At 39.6% G+C, this 17,021-nt stretch overlaps 2 protein-coding genes across 4 annotated transcripts in view; one reads left to right on the top strand and one right to left on the bottom strand.

Annotated features, from left to right (window-relative positions):
• Nucleotides 1-10,305, top strand: part of KMO (kynurenine 3-monooxygenase) — a 66,772-nt gene extending 56,467 nt beyond the window's left edge. For 2 of the 3 annotated variants that reach the window (XM_068985921.1, XM_068985923.1), the window contains 4 exons: nucleotides 4,453-4,535; nucleotides 5,715-5,816; nucleotides 5,905-5,964; nucleotides 7,936-10,305. In XM_068985921.1, the coding sequence (XP_068842022.1) occupies nucleotides 4,453-4,535; nucleotides 5,715-5,816; nucleotides 5,905-5,964; nucleotides 7,936-8,091 (401 nt within the window). In that variant the 3' untranslated portion in view covers nucleotides 8,092-10,305. The remainder of the gene's footprint in view (nucleotides 1-4,452; nucleotides 4,536-5,714; nucleotides 5,817-5,904; nucleotides 5,965-7,935) is intronic. The other variant, XM_068985922.1, reaches the window with a different exon arrangement.
• A 637-nt stretch (nucleotides 10,306-10,942) lies between these two features.
• OPN3 (opsin 3) lies at nucleotides 10,943-16,776 on the bottom strand. Its single transcript, XM_068985729.1, is given in 2 exon segments — nucleotides 10,943-11,258; nucleotides 16,388-16,776. Coding segments are annotated over 2 exon segments (705 nt in total).
• Between the last annotated feature and the right edge of the window lie 245 nt (nucleotides 16,777-17,021).

The raw sequence follows: 17,021 nt of genomic DNA, 5'->3' as shown, positions 1-17,021 counted from the left end.
CAAAACTAAGGCAAGGTGCCAATTGGGGAATAAAGCAATAAAAATAAAACTAACAAATATGTTGAGAGAAAAGGAAAGAAAGAAAAGAAAGAAAAAATAGATATGCAAAGTTAAATAGAGGTATATGAAGAAGATTTATATACTTTCAAGATTAACTGCAAGGAGAAAAGAATAGTAGGAAAAGCAAAGAAAGGAATAAATATAGAAAATAATAATAATAATAGGTTTAAAAAATTAAAATTGAAAAGAAGAGAAAAGAAGAAAAAAAGTGGGGGTGGGGGGAAACTCCAAAGAACTGCAAAAGCCCAGTGTAGAGGCAGAGGTTTATAACAACAATAAAAAATGTGACATAGAAAAAGAAAAAAAATCTCAAAAGCTTAATTAGATTTCACAGTGCCAATTAAATTTACAACTACAACAGAAAGGTGGGGGGCGGTGGTGGTGGAGGAAAAACAAAGAAAAAAGATCCAAAAGAATTTACACAACAAGTCAAAACATAAGAATAATAAATGTTTTTCTTGAGTTACTGCTGTCAGAGTCCTTTCCCTCAATGGGAGTCACAGTGCACCTCACCTGCCTAGGATGTCCTCCAACACTGTGCTCATCTCTGGACCTGCTGTGGGGGCAGCTCAGATTCTAATCTGGTCCTGCTCCTATGTGTTCTTGCCTCCAATGTCCACAGCTATCAGAACTAGTGCATTTTCTTTTGTGGGTACTCTCAATGATCTTTTGTATATTCCGTAGACACAGATTCTGTCTAGTGGATTGTGTGGATTTAATCTGCAACTTGTACAGCTGGTGGGAAGGTTTTGGGTCTTCTTCCTTAGCCACCTTGCCCCTGGGTTTTAATTGTGGTTTTATTTCCACCTCTGCATGTGGGTCATCCACTGGGGTTTGCTCATGAGTCTGCCCTGGAGGACTTGGTTTTGCCCCTGTGAGGGCCAGGAGTGGAGGTGGTGCAGCTGCTTGGGTTGCAGGGGTTCTGGCAGCACCAGGTACTCAGGGGAGTTGGCAGCTAGGACAGCAAGAAATATAGTGCTCTAGAAGGGTATGGCAACCAGTATTGGCCAATATGCTCCAATATTGCCTGAAGAACCCTGCTCCCTGACAGAGAAGCCCAGCAGGCCACAGTCTACAGGCTCACAAAGACTCAGACACAACCGAAGCAACCCTGTGCCCATAGACTTAAGACTTTTTTGCCTGTGGCAGCTCTGCCCCAGTGAGAGTTGACTGTGAAGGTGGTGCAGCTGCTTGGCTTGTGGGGACCCTGGCAGCACCAAGTGTGCGGGAACATGGACTTCCTCCACCATAGGAGTCATGGCCCTAACAGTCTTGTTTCGAGCCTCTAGTAGCTGACGATCAGTAGGCCTCTTTGGCCAGTCTTTCTCTGTACTTAGAGGGCTCCCTTGCCTGGGGTCCTTCTCTGTTGTTCCATGCCTCAGGAACATAGAGGGGCCCCCGTGGCTGGGATCCTACTCTGTAGATCAGCGGCACATCAGTCACTTGAAGGAGCACCTTGGATGGGGTCCTGCTCTGTAGTTAATTGTGTCAGGTGCTTGATGAGCCAGCCTCTCTATTGTTCAGCTGCTGATGCTGGTGTGTGGAGAGAGAGAGGCTATGGTGATGGCTCCACACCCTACGTGTGACTCAGCAGTATTGCCTTTCTTCCATGGCTGCCTGGCTTTCCTCCACAGGCATTTCCCACCAGTCTCTTCCCTCATATCCCCTTGATCTGTCTTTCCACAGTCAACAGCAGCCCTCACCCTGGGATTGCTCCACAATCCCTAAACTTCAGCTCCCAGCCACTGCGCCTTCCAGGAGACCTGTGTCCCTCTCTGAGGTATGTACGGCTGCAACAAGGACTGTCTGATTCTCAGTCCATTTAGGCTGCCACAGATCAGCTGTTTCACTCTCAGCCTAAAATGTTTCTCCTTTGACTCAGACAATTGCCCGATGTGGGGATCAGACCCCTGCTTCAGTGCCCCCACCCACTGAGGGCAGGTCCAGTCCTTCTAACACTCCTGTTTTTTCCCCTAGTTCCTTCATCCTACCAAGTCTTGCGTGATTCTATATATTCTTTCCCTCTGGTCAGGTACTCCTGTACACACTCAGCTAGTGTTCTGCATGCACTTCTGTGTCTGAAGGTGCATTCCTGATGTGTCTGTGGAGAGAGTTGTACTCCATGTCCACCTACTCCTCTGCCTTCTGTTTTCTCCAGATTCCAGTCTTGACTTGCCAACTTATTAGCCCTCTGACCTTGAACAAGTCACTTTATTTTTTTAAAGTCTCATTTTTTTTTTCCATCAATAAAGTGGGGATAATACCAACTTCAGAAAGCTGTGAGGGTTAAATCAAATGACTTGTGTAAAGCATTTTTTTTTTAAAGCCTGATTCACAGATACAAGCTAGTGGTTACTAGTGGGTAAAAGGGTAAGGTGAGGGGCAAACTATGAGGTATAAAATAAATAAGCTATAAGGATATACTGTACAACACAGGGAATATAACCAATATTTTATGATAACTATAAATGGAGTATAACCTTTAAAAATTGTGAATCACTGTTATACCCCTGTAACTCATGTAATGTGACTGTGACTGTTTGTGTGGGCTCAGTGGTGTTCAACTCTTTTGCAACCCCAAGGACTGTAGCCTGCCAGGCTCCATGGACTTTCAAAGTTGGTCACCACTTCCTACTCCCGGGCTCTTCGCAACCCAGGGATTGAACCCCAATCTCAAGGGTCTCCAGCATTGGCAGGTGGATTCTTTACCATTGCACCTTCTGAGATATTCTCCCTCAAGGGAAAAAAAAAAGTTTTAAAAAAAGGCTGGAATAAAGTAAGCTCAGAGTAAAAAAAATTTTAAGTGTCATAGGGTGTCAGTGGACACTATGGTGTCTGAATCTGAGAAGATTATGGATTCTAGGTAAATTTCTTCTGGATTTCTTACTTTCTTTCCCAGTTATCTGAGATGCTCAGGATCCAGAGGTATTTTGTTTCCTCGCTTCTTAGCCCTTGTGTGATTGGTTAGCATGTGATGACAATGGTGGAGATAGATTGAGAGCTTATATAGCAGAACATACTGTCAATATTGGTTTTAGTTATAAGACATAGATAAAACTAATTATCACAATAATAACTAACATCACTGAACATGTAATATGTGTTGGGGATCTTGCAATGTTTTTTTAATGTATTATCTCATGAAAAACAAGGGGCATAGGTACTATTCTTGTGCCTGGTTTACAGCTGAGGAAATTTAAGCTTAGAGTTTACAACGTAGGAAATTTAAGCTTAAGTAACGCCAAGTAGCTAGAAAGTGATGAAGCTGGGACTTGTACTCATGTGCACTCTCAGACTTTAGAAATGGCTTCCCAAAAATGGGAGTTGTTTGGCCCTGTGAAGTTATATCAATCATTACTTTATGAAATATTTATTCAGTATTTACCATATACCAGTTTAAGTTTTCAAACATGAGTAAAACATGGGGCCTTCCTCTGAGAGATAAGAGAATAATGGAGGAGCTGATGTTTAAGCTAACAGGGTGAGCTGAGGTGAGTGTTAGTTGCTCAGTCATGTCTGACTTTTTGTGACCCCATAACTGTAGCCCTCCAGGCTCCTCTGTCCATGGGATTTCCCAGGTAAGAATACTGAAGCAGATAGCCATTCCCTTCTCCAGGGGACCTTCCCGACTCAGGGATCAATCCCAGGTCTCCTACACTGCAGGCAGACTCTTTACTGTCTGAGCCACCAGGGAAGCCCAAAGAGAAGACCGCTTCTGCGTGGTATAGAATCAGGGACATTTCACATGTGAGACGAATGTGATAACCACTATACTACAGAAACAGGTGAAGTGAAGTGGAGTGAAGTCGCTCAGTTGTGTCCAAATCTTTGCGATCCCATGGACTGTAGCCTATCAGGCTCCTCCGTCCATGGGATTTTCCAGGCAAGAGTGCTGGAGTGGATTGCCATTTCCTTCTCCAGGGGATCTTCCCGACCCAAGAATCGAACCCCAGTCTCCCACACTGCAGGCAGACGCTTTACCATCTGAGCCACCAAGGAAGCCAGGTGACTTAGGTTCAAATGAAACAAATTTACATAGGGTAGCAAGGAAGAACAAAACAGAGAGTAGCAACATCTAAGGATTTGGAATCACTTTAAAGTCATTTATATGTACTGCTTTCCATTTGTGAAGTAAAAAATAATGATTTACTAATCTAGTATATTTCATAGTCTTTATCATAATTTTATTAAACTATAGGTGATGGGAAATGTCCATGTGTTATTGCTCAGTATTCATAGATTGTTGGTCATACAGCTTTGTTGTCCATAGCTTTATAAGGTTAGAGAGAACACTGGTAGAGAATACACCATTTAATTTGAACTGTATAGAGTTCAGCCCATTTTTTTAACAGACAGTTTTGTGAAAGATATCTTATTTAACTTGGATTCTAGGTATGTGTCTTCCAGAATTCTCAAGATTTAGAGTTCCAGATGACCATGCAATTTCAGACCTATCCATGTACAATTACATAGAGGTAAGTGAGAAGGTTTTGTTCTTTTCAATAAGATCATGCACTGATATTCTAATAAACATTCTTTAATTTTTCTTTGTTCCAGCCCCATCTCATGCATGCTGTGTAAGAACAGGTACAAAAAGAAAACACACACACACAGAGCATTCCTTTTTACATGGTTGAGATATGAAGGCAGAGACAGTGATAATGAACCCACACACCATCTTCATCTGTATTTCAGGGACATTTAGAAGGTAACAAAAATGAAAAAGTGTCTGGTTTCAGTATCTTATCATTCATAAGCTCAAGCCTTAGACATTTAGTAGAGTTAGTAATACACTGTTTTAATTAAAAAATATTTTTGATATGAGTTAATATATTTGGAAAATTTAAGAGACATTGAATAACCTTTCCATTCTTAACATTATAAGCTGTGAACTTACAGTAGCATTAAATAATCTTTGGGGTTTTTTGTACTGAAAGAAATATGTAACACCAAAGAAATTCACAGTCAATAGATTAATACTCAGAAGAAAACCACAATTCCATTTTGAGCCAGTCACATGAAAACTCACAGTAAATGATTATGGTTATAGTTTTTCAATCAAATGAAGAAATTTACAAGATAAATTTTTAGAAAGAGTGTAGCTATTTTCTATCTCCTGAAGACAGAAATAAATAAAGTAGACTTCAACTTAAGCAGAATTTTTCATATGTGGTGAAGGTAAGCTTCTGTAAGCTTCTGGAATTCTCATTGAGATATCTTGTCTTGTCTTTAAAACAAGACAATTATAACATAAGATTTATCTTGAATATGAACTAAACCTAGAGGCATAGCTTTAAACAGATCTCTTCTTGCCAAAATAATGTTGCAAACTGATCAGAAAATAACAGAAAGTAATCAAATCTTGGGCTCACAGACAACTCACAGATTCATGCAAACACTTGCTGAAATAGAATTGACCCGCGAGCAAAATAGAGTTCTAACAGGTTTTGCATAATTGCTGTACCTTTTCAAGTTACTGTCCTGTGACACTGGCTGAAAAGAAAATGACTGAAATGGATAGGAAGCAAGAATTTATTTGACTACTTTGAGTCTTCCTTTGTGGTGAATGGGAATGAAGAGTGATAATAAGTTGTAGTAAACAATTAAATGTACATTTGAAAAGATATGCTTTGAGACTCCTTACATTATTACAGATGCGAGCACATGTCAACTCAGGGTGGTTCATCTTCCAAAAGAACATAGAAAGACTTCTTCATGCTATTATGCCATCTACCTTTATTCCTCTTTATACCATGGTAAGGTCTGGATTTAAGACTTTTCCTCATTTTAATCTTCTGTTTAGTCATTATAGAATACTGAAGAATACTTTTTAAACTTTTACAGGTCACCTTTTCCAGAATAAGATACCATGAAGCAGTGCAGCACTGGTACTGGCAGAAAAAGGTGGGAACAAGTTACACTTACTTGTAATTTGATATGTTGAAGTTTACAGTGTTATGTTTACCTCAGACAAATATGGAAATGATGAAACAGACACCAAGTATTTGCCTTCCAATAAAAAATGTCCTGGCTACACAGGTGACAGAATGCCTAATGAACAAAATTACGAAGAAGAGGCAACTCCCATTGCCTCTTAAGAGGCAATTCTTGAAGAGAAGAAATTCCAAAAAGAAACTGATGTTGATATTTCTAAACTTTTTATTTTATTTTAGCAGCATGACCTTTTACTTTTATTTAGCAGTTGACTTTCTTCATGCAATACTCCTATGGGTTTAATTTATAAAATTGGGCAAAATCCTTTAGGATTGACTGGTTTGAATATTCTTTGGAAGGCCTTTTGCTGAAGCTGAAGCTCCAATACTTTGGCCACCTGATGTGAAAAGCTGACTCATTAGGAAAGACCCTGGTGCTGGAAAAGATTGAGGGTAGGAGGAGAAGAGGGTGACAGAGGGTGAGAAGGTTGGATGGCATCACTGACTCAATGGACTTCAGTTTGAGCAAACTCTTGGAGATAGTGAAGGACAGGGAAGCCTGGCGTGCTGCAGTCCATGGGGTTGCAAAGAGTCAGGCACAACTTAGCAACTGAACAACAAGTACAAATGATTCTATTTCTGAAAAAAACAAAACAGGTAATACAAAATTATATTTGTTCTTTGAGAAAAACATCTAAGTATTGTAGTGATTGACAATGACTTAAGATGGGAATGCAATGAGATTCCCTCCAATGCTGAGATTCCTATGATTTTAACATAAAAAATTGGACAAAGTCAAATCACTTATAAAACACAATCTAATCCTCATTAATTTTGGGCAGTCCACTCACAGATGCCATATATGGAGATTCAGATTCCTGATCTTCCACTGTGGAAATATTACAACTTCATTCACTAAATAAATAGTTCTATTTAGTACGCAGACACTGAGCTAGGCATGGTGATGAACATGAGGCAGCCCTTACCCATTGTATAGCCAGAGACTAGTACAGGAAATGGCCACTTGCAGTGGAGAGGCACTGCCCTGGAGGGGAATGGTCGTAGACTTGGGGAAGGAGGGTGGAGGTTGAGAAAACCTCTCAGACATTCAGAGTGGCAAATATTCGGTGGAGCTGGAAGAAGCTCATATGTGTGAGAATGACAGGAGAAGGAGCTGGAATAGCAAGTAGGACTCGAAACATCATGAATATTATTTTAAGGAAAATCGGAAGACAAAGGAGACTTGCATTCTCAGGTGTGGATTTTAGAAAGATTACTTTGCTTATAGAGACTAGATTGGAATGAATCGAGATTTATTCATACATAGATGAATAAAATAAGGTCCCTGCCCTCAAAAAGCTAAAAGTCCAAAGGGAAAGAGATAGCAATAAGCAGTTAAATGTAGGACCATTGGTGTAATGTTAGAGGCCAGGATGATACGGGAATGCACACAACCCAGGCTGGACTCCTCGGCTTGTATGGTTGATAGACTGTAGACGGTGAAGGTGTCTAAGTCTTTGAATGTGCATCTTCCAAGTCACAGAGGTTCATTGGACCCATCACTCTTCTTAGGGACACTTCGTGCAGGGTCTGAACAGTGACTGAATCACTTGTGGCTTCTTCCAAGACAGAGTTCAAAGTTCTTTTTTTTTTTTTTTCAATTGTGGATTTCTTTGTGGCTGGACAAAGACTGAATGCTAAGAATTCTTTATACAGAACATGTGGAATCGGGAATTTCTGGGGAGAGAGAGGAGAAAGAGAGGAAGGTAGGAAGCTTCAAATTACCAGCCATTGCAGGACTTCACCTAGTGGTCATGCAATGAAATCTGTTTCACATTGAAGAACAAATAGGAAAGGAAACAATGCTGTTTAAGAATGAAGTCTATTTTCAAGATTTTAACCTCTTGAACAAATAAAAGGAAAGTTCTTACTCTTTTTACAGGTGATAAATAGAGGACTTTTTCTCTTTGGAACACTGATAGCTGTCAGTGGTACTTACCTACTTATGCGCTACAAATCACCGAGACCCCTGGACTACTTGAGAAGACCATCAGAGTGGGTCACTTACTTCCAGAATACAGGACATGTTTCCCTGTAAATTCCTTGGAGTCACTAGAACAAATTCCCTATGTCATTAGCAAGTGATAAAAAGATCCTGAAGTAGCAAATATTTGATTTCTCTGTAACCAAAACAGGAACAAAATCATGTTTCCATTATCATTTAATTCACTAATGGAAGATATTTATCAGCTTATAATCAAATTCAATGTAGAATTTCTCTGCAAGTTTATTGTAATTATTGAAAAAATAACCCATCACTTTCAGTTGTAAAATGCAGTTTTCCCACAGCACTATTGTTAGGTCAGATCATTCTAAATATAAAAGCACGATGACTAAGGTCTCTTTCACTTCTCAAAAAGTAAGGCCCTAGAGACCTCAAGAAGTCACGATCATACTTTTCTTTAAAGGACTTAATAGAAATCATGATAGGATTGCCTTAACACTTGGGACTAAAAGTCACAATTTGCCTAATGGATTAGTAGTAATTGTACTTTTCATCACTTGGATGAAACTTACTCAAACACAGGGCTCAGATTTTCTTGCTAAAACTAGAAGTATAAATAAACAAAGGGGGCTTTCTCAAGAGTTTAAAATGAATCAGTTTTATTTCCCAGTCTTCAAATGCCAGTATTACCTTCTGAGGATTTTTAAAATTTATTTTTTAATTAAAAAAATTTTGTGGTAAAAGTCATAATATAAAACATACTATTTTAACCATATTTAAGGCTATTAAAGCCATACTAAGTAAAGGATAGGAAGAGTCTTATAAATTAAATATCTATATACATAAAGGCGGAAACAGTTTCATAGAAAGATGAAGCCATGTTTATTCCATTTCAGAAGTAACTTAATAACATTCTTAAACTATATACTGCAAAACCAGGGATAAACTTGATGTTTAAAAGTTCAATTAGAACACTAGATTGTGAATCAGAAAAGCAAACCTCTGGTCCAAGATTCAATAGAAACTAAATGTGTGACATTGGACATGTTTTTAACATCTCTGGGCCTCTGTATTATTTCTAAATCATTGGATATACTTTGTTAAATGCATTAATTATCTTACAGGAAATCATTATTCTTCCAAATCATGAAATTTTACATTTCTTTTGAGAATGTCAGTAATTTTCACAGAAATACTAAAGTTTCAGAATCATTGACAGTTAAAACAAGGCCTGGAAAAGCTTTTTTTTCTTCCTCCTAAAATTACTCAATTTTAAAGAAATGTATGCAATTAGACAACTTAAATTTTTATGTGGAGAACTTTTGTCTTTTCTAAATTATATAGACATTCTCATTTGCACTGACAGTTGGAATTTGTTTTTGTTGTTATACATGATCTTAGGTTGGTTATAACTTAGAGTATTAACTTAAATATGATTTAGAAATACAAGAATAAAGAACAATTCAGAGAAAACAAAAAATAAATCTGTTTCTTCAAAAACAAAGCAAGAAAGTTCATTTAGTGAATTCTTTTTTTGGTTCTTCCTTCTTCAGTAGGCCAACTGGATCATTTAGCAGTCTTTCAAGTGGTGGCTCAGACGGTAAAGCGTCTGTCTACAACGTGAGAGACCTGGGTTCGATCCCTGGGTTGGGACAATTCCCTGGAGAAGGAAATGGCAACCCACTCCAGTACTCTTGCCTTGAAAATTCCACGGACGGAGGAGCTTGGTGCAGGCTACTATCCATGGGGTAGCAGAGTCAGGCATGACTGAACGACTTCACTTTCTTTCAGGTGTGATTAATTATGAAGATGCAACACCACTAGAATAGTCATGTAAGAAATAAAAATTAGGAAATGAAATGATTCACTTACTTTCCTACATTGTCAAAGAAATCCTTGAGTCCTCACAATCCATGTTTAGTCTAAATAATGACTATGAAAAAATGGCCTCTTCAGTAGCTCTGACCACTCTTTATGCAGTGGATTTATTGAAAAGCAATGAAGATTAAATAACACACTACATGAATACAGCCCTACAGTTACTTCATTCTTCTTCAAATGTAGCTTTGTTTGGTTTCTGCTGGAACCTTTTCTCTAAATCTAGAATTCTTGGAAAATTATGAGAAATCACTAGGAGGAGAGGCTAATCCTACTATGTTCATGTTTGAAATGAAATAGATGGAGACATCTATCTTCCATCAACACCAGCTTTACCATGTACATCCACTGCTAATGTATGATTACCTATAAATCTTGATCACCTTGAAATTCATCATTTGTGTGTGTGTGTGTTTCTTTAAACCATTTGAGCCACCAGCGAAACCCTTGTGTGTTGCTTTGCAATGGTATCTTCTAGAAGTTGCTCAGCAACACTTACACATAGAGCAACAGTCTTTGGTTTCACATAAAATTAAGGAATTTATTTTCTTTTTCATCCTAGAATTGCCTCTTTGATAAATTTGATTGAGCAAACATTTGACATGACACTAAATAGGACCCAACACTACAGAAAATCCGAGATTTTCTAGCAATTTCACACATGTGTATGAAACAAAGTCATTTTAACTGCCAAGGATTTCTTTCTTTCTTTCTTTCTTTCTTTTTTTTTTTTTTTGAGAAATACATTATGTCCTTTGGAAAATTCAGTCATTGAAAAATATGCATTAAAGTGAAAATTTCTGACATGTTAGAAGTTGATGGTGCCTGATACACACTTTGTGCCACAAGTGATTTTCCATTGTATAAAGCAACCACTGAATTAAAAGAATCTGTCTTGCTCAATTACTCCCTGAGGTCAAAGAGTCCAAGAGCAATTCATATTTCCTTATGAATCACAAAAGTTCTGTTAATATTACATAGAATGGGGAATTTCAAAATGGTCCTTTTAGTGATAGTCTAAGTAGCATCTGATTTTAGTCCCATCTTTCATTATTGTTATTCAATCCTATAAAGGATGAACTTGGATTACATCAAACTTTGACCCATTGGTTCTGTCACTGTCACCCACTGATAATGATTCATCATTAGTGATGATAAAAATGATGGAAGAAGAGTTAAAAGTCACTTTTTTGTTTGGCTTGTCTCTGTCTTTCTGTAACATCACGATGGATCTTAAATGCATTTCTCTCCCAACTGCAGATAGGTCTTAAGCCGGTGTCTGGCATCTCATCAGTTAGAAACATAAGAGCTGCAAGAGGGCTCTTTAAAACTGGGCAGGGAGGAAATAAAGTTGAATATTAAGTAAAAGTTTGGCCCTTACTCTGGATTGACATTTAGGAAAATTGGATTAATTTAATTTGGGTTGTTATTTTTTACTTATTAGCTGATGTGGAGTTAGGTGGTAATGCTCAGTCTACTTAATTAACCCTGGAATTTAATGTCTTTTATTTATTATAATTCTTATTAACTTTACTACATGTCTCTTTCAATGCCGTATAATATTCATAGATTCAAATTGCATGAACCTTCCATGAAGGCAGCTAGATGTGTTTCTTTAAGGCATTTTGAATGTTAATTCATTTCACAAATATTCAATAAGCCCTTATGAGGTGAGGCAACTCATGCTACAATCTGGGGATATTGTGGGAAGCAGAGACAGACAAGGCCCTTCCTAGCAGAGTTTCAGCTTGATGTACTTACTAATGTCCCTTTAATTAGGTTAAGAGTTTTTTTCCTTGTATCAAGATTACATATCAGTTGGTAAAAATATACAACAGCAAACCAGGTTCAAATCCAGGCACCAAAGAGTCCTGAAGCAAGTAAATTTTAACTCCTTTGAACCTAGCTCATAAATCCATAAATAAAATAATATTAGTATCTATTTCATGGAGTTTTGCAAAGATAATGGATGTAATCTGCAGAGTGCAGTAAGAATTGTAAATAAATTATTAACTTTGTATTTGTTATCATTACTAAACATAAAATGTTTTCTGATGTATTAAATTCTGATTTTAATAAAATTGTACCTAACAAGCGCAAGCCTCTATTGGTAGGTCTTAGAATTGTTATTATAGTCAGTGGAAATATCCTACACATCCCATCCAAGGGTCTGGCTAAAACCAGGAAATATTTGCAACTTATGGCCTTTTGGGGCTTCCCAGGTGGTACTAGTGGTAAAGAACTCGCCTGCCAATGCAGGAGACATAAGAGACATGGTTTCAATCCCTGGGCTGGGAAGATCCCTTGGAGGAGGGATGGCAACACACTCCAGTTATTCTTGTTTGGAGAATTCCAGGGACCGAGGAGCCTGGTGGTCTAGAGTCCATAGCATTGCAAAGAATTGAACACACGACTGAAGCAACTTCACACAAACACACACACACACACACACACATATGCCCTTTTTACTTTACCTCCTCATCTCCCCACTCTTTGTTCTATAAAAGAAGCTACCATCCCGACCCCAGCAAGATGGTTCTCTAGGACATTAGTATGCCATCTTCTGGGACTCCTGGCTTTAAAAATAAAGTCATTAATTCCTCATCCCAAAACCTTGTCTCCCAATTTATTTACATGTCATGTGGCTTGCGGAACAATCTTGGACTCAGTAACAGAAGTTCCTCCTATTAGTATTATAAATGTGTGGTGGCTGCAGTTGCTGGTGACTCTGACATCCTTGTGTTTCAGGAAGGGGGACCCCTTCCAGGGCCTGAGAGTGGGCTCTTGTTTAACATTCAGAAATGAATTGTCCACAGAGACATGGGCTGACAAAGCAAGAGATCTTATTGGGAAGGGAAGCCCAGGCAGAGAGCAGCAAGGTAAAAGAACCCAGGAGAACTGCTCTGTCACATGCCTTGCAGTTTCGGCGACAGGATTAGTTTCCGGGTGGACTCTGGCTAATCACTCTGACACGGGGTCATTCGTAGGGGTGCACATACTGCTCAGCCAAGATGCATTTCAGTGAGGAGGATTCTGGAAGGTGGTAGGACACGTGGCATCTCCTTTTGACCTTTCCCAAATTCTTCCAGTTGGTAGTGGCTTGTTAGTTCCATGTTCCTTATTAGGACCTCCTGTCATAAAATAACTCATGGAAATGATTACTTTGGTGCTTGGTCAAAGTGGGCACTTTCAGTGTGTGTTTCCCCTAACGCTTGTTTACTGATATGGCAGCAGAGGCCCAGTCATACCTCTTTGTACTTTCACCACTTCTTCCTATGCCCTCTGTAACTCTTTCCAAAAATAGTTGCTTGTCCCTATTGCACGTATGTAGAAATGAAATAAGACTGAGTCTCTCTTGAGAAGTTCACTATTCGGCGAGGGTGACAAGTACATAAATATGCTGCTGCCAAAGGGGATACATGCCACGAGGGAGGTGACTGGTGAGGGCTATGGGAATATACAAGAGAGAACCAATTCAGAGGTAGGTAATAGCAAGTAGATCCTGATCTCAGGCCTTCTGAGGTGAGGAGGAGTTTAGAAAAGCAGGATAGACAAAATGTTCCAAGGAAAGGAAATGGGCTAAGACAAAGAAGTAAAATAACATGTCAATTTCTGGGGACAAGAAATACTACAGTTGCCTGGAGCCTGAGGTGGCTAAAGGGACGGTGTGTGGAAAAAATGAGACTGGATGAGACTGGTGTGTGAAAAATGAGACGGCTATGCAGGGCCTGAGAGTCAGCTCAGGGGCCTTATTTTTAATTGTGAAGGCAATGGAACCCTTAAAGGACTTATTCTGGGTAGTGATACAAGAAAATTTGCACTTGAGAACAATTAATCTGGTAGCAGTATAAAGTGAATGGATTTAAAAGAAAGCAAGAATAAAGAGGCTCAAGGAAAAGAAGCCCTTGAATGAGACAAGAAGATGGGGCCAGAGAGTCAGTAACAAAAACAACATAGAAAGGCGTCCTAGAAACACCGAGAGCAGAAACTCACAATTAAGTGGGAGTTGTCAACAATGTCACAAGTCTCAATGCCACAGATGCCAGGAAAAAAAAACCTGAAAATTGTCCACTGGCTCTAACATGTGGGAGACCATCAATGACCTTAATGAGTGCTGTTTCTGTGAGAGTGTGGTAGAAGAAGGAATCGCCAATTGGCAATGGGTTGAGGAAAAAATATGTGAATTTACTAAATGGCAGACTTCCTGAGGCTGTGGTTCAACCTCATTCACTATGTATCCTCAGTGATTAGTAATTGTCTTTGCTTGGGCTTCCATAACACATTACTACTGAGTGGCTTAAACAATAGAAACTCATTTCTCACAGACTTGGAGACTGGGAAGTCTAAGATCAAGTTGCCAGTAAGATTTTCATTCTGAGGCCTCTTTTTTTGGCTTGTAGATAGCACATTCTCTCTATATTCTCCTGTCAGTTGAGAGAGAGAATGAGAGTGGTTTCTCTTTGTCTTCTTATAAGGGCACTGAACCATCACGAGGACCCCACCCTCATGACCCCATTCTCGTATGTCCCTATTTACCTACCAAAGGCCCCATCTCCTACACCATCACATTGAATACATGAGGGGCACAAATATTCAGCCCATAACAGCAAGCAATTGGTACATTTTAGATGTTTGATAAATATTGGTCAAATAAATGCTTATCGAGTGATGATGTGGCATCAATATTCTTTTAGTTAACAGTGATGAGGAGAAAAATAAAGTGATAAGCTAGAGGGAGTTGAGAATATATTTTGAATTAAATTTGCACGCTTATATGCTAGAGTTTGGAGAAGGAAATGGCAACCCACTCCAGTATTCTTGCCTGGAGAATCCCATGGACAGAGGAGCCTGGCATGGGGTCACAAGAGTCAGACACAACTTAGTGACTAAACCACCACCACCATGCTAAAGATACTGAGCCCATAGTAAGGGAGAAATTGAGGATCTAAGTAAAAGAGAAAATTATTACTTGAGAGAGGTCCCTGAGGCAGAGAATGGGGGTGGGGAAGAAACAAGAATATAGAATCAGATTGGTCCTGAGAGATCTCTCCCATTACCTTGCAACTAAAGAGTGAGGTCTAAGAATGAGTTTGAACATGGAGTCAAGGAGTTGAGGAATTTCTTGATAATTACTTTATTTTGCCCAACAAATAAGAAGCATGATTGTTTCATAAAAATGAGGTGGGGCATAGTAGGACAAGAGAGTAAGTTGAGAAATGATGATTTGTGATAGCAATAGCAACTAAGTAGAGAGTAGATTGGGCTTTCCAGGTTGTGCTAGTGGTAAAGAATTTGCCAGCTAAGGCAGGAGACATAGAGGTTTGGGTTCAATCCCTGGGTCAGGAAGATCTCCTGGAGGAGGGTATGGCAATCCACTCCAGTATTCTTGCCTGGGAAATCCCTCAGACAGAAGAGCCAGGGGGGCTACAGTTCATGGGGTCACCAAGAGTTAGACACCACTGAAGTGACTTAACATACACACACACACACACACACACACACACACACACACAAAACACACAGACTGGATCATCCAGAGATCCAAAGATTACTAGACAGTAACAGAAAGTCTCACTGCTCACTGAGTACAGATGCTGGGAATCCAATGTGGTTTTTCTCCAGCTTATCTTATTGACTACAGTCATGGAGAAAACACATAGTTGGATTGAACAAGGGATTTGATTTTGTTTTCAGAATGAATGTGCATGAAAAATGTTGGAACATGAAAGTTGAGAATAATGGGTCATGATTTAAAATAATATAAGTGACTAGTGATTTTAAAGAGGTGAAAGCTAGAGGGGTTTGGCAGATTGAGCGAGAGACTAGAGAATTTTGATGAGAGAAGAGAAAAGAGTAGGAAAAGGCAATGAGTAAGGAAAACATACATGACTGAAGTTAGAAACTGGAATATGAAGGAGGCCCTGGTCTGTTACTTTAGACTTCCTTCTTGTTAGCACTTAACAAGAAACTGCCATTGTCAGTTCTTGTCTTTTATGACTCAAAAAGTGATTTCCAGGCAAAATATCTGTAACATTCTCTAGTGCAGATTCGGTGAATAAACTTATGGGAAGTGCGAAATCCCTTTTATGAGAGTTTTTCAACTCTCAGAATGCTTGAGAAGGTAGGGTTTTGGGGGTTGTTGATTGTGCCCATCCAGAACACTTTTCCTCCCTTTTTCTGGTTTAGATTCGGTGAATAAACTTATGGGAAGTGCGAAATTCCCTTTATGAGAGTTTTTCAACTCTCAGAATGCTTGAGAATGTAAGGTTTTGGGGGTTGTTGATTTTGCCCATCCAGAACACTTTTCCTTCCTTTTTTCTGGTTTAGAGAGTGACGTAGAGAGAGTAAATTCCTCACTGATTTTTTTTAAGACAGTAACTCATTGTGCAAAATTTATCAAACAGGAAGTCCCCGAGAGCCGCACCAGCTGTGGGGGAAGAGAGGTTCTCTTCTGAGGAAAATTTCTACTGACGACAGTTTGAGGGAGGGGTGTTCATAGTCTTCGGCTCACATTTTGAATGGAAAACAGAATATGGCCGTAACAGTGAGCAATGACACCCTCAGGCGCCAAGAAACAAACACAAAGGAGGAGTGGCGGGTGTCCTTGGATGGCCAGTCCCCAATGCAGCCTGGTCCATGCATGTCCAGGATGTGGTTGTTCCAGCCCAGGAGAGATGCTCCTGACCGCACTATTGAGGACAGTCAGATGCAAGGAATGGTCCTCCAGGCCTGGGGAAAATTGATCACTCTGGCATGGATCATGCAAATATAACACTCATATGCCACCTGGTTAGGGTGATGATGGAAACAACCCCTGCAAGAGAGAAGGTGGGACAGCATAGCAGGGCATGGTGGGGTGCAGGGGAGTGGGGGAGGACTGACCAGGAGCGATACATTCATCACCGCAGTACCTGACTGAGCATCGGGAACCAACAAAGTGCTCCAAAACCCAAAATATCCTAAGAGAAATTATGCCTCACAGTCCTCAGGAAATTCAACTGGAGACACATTTACTCAGAAAGCGTGGAGTGGAAAATGGCATGCATTCTTTGGTCACCAAGTCATATCTGACTCTTTTGAAACCCTATGAACTGTAGCCCAACAGCCTCCTCTGTCTATGGGACTTCCCAGGCAAGACTACTGGA

Source organism: Capricornis sumatraensis, chromosome 14, assembly GCF_032405125.1.
Source record: "Capricornis sumatraensis isolate serow.1 chromosome 14, serow.2, whole genome shotgun sequence".
In the NCBI taxonomy this organism is placed as follows: Eukaryota; Metazoa; Chordata; class Mammalia; order Artiodactyla; family Bovidae; genus Capricornis; species Capricornis sumatraensis.
Note: the sequence above shows the minus strand (reverse complement) of the source record. Positions and strands in the feature narration are given on the sequence as shown.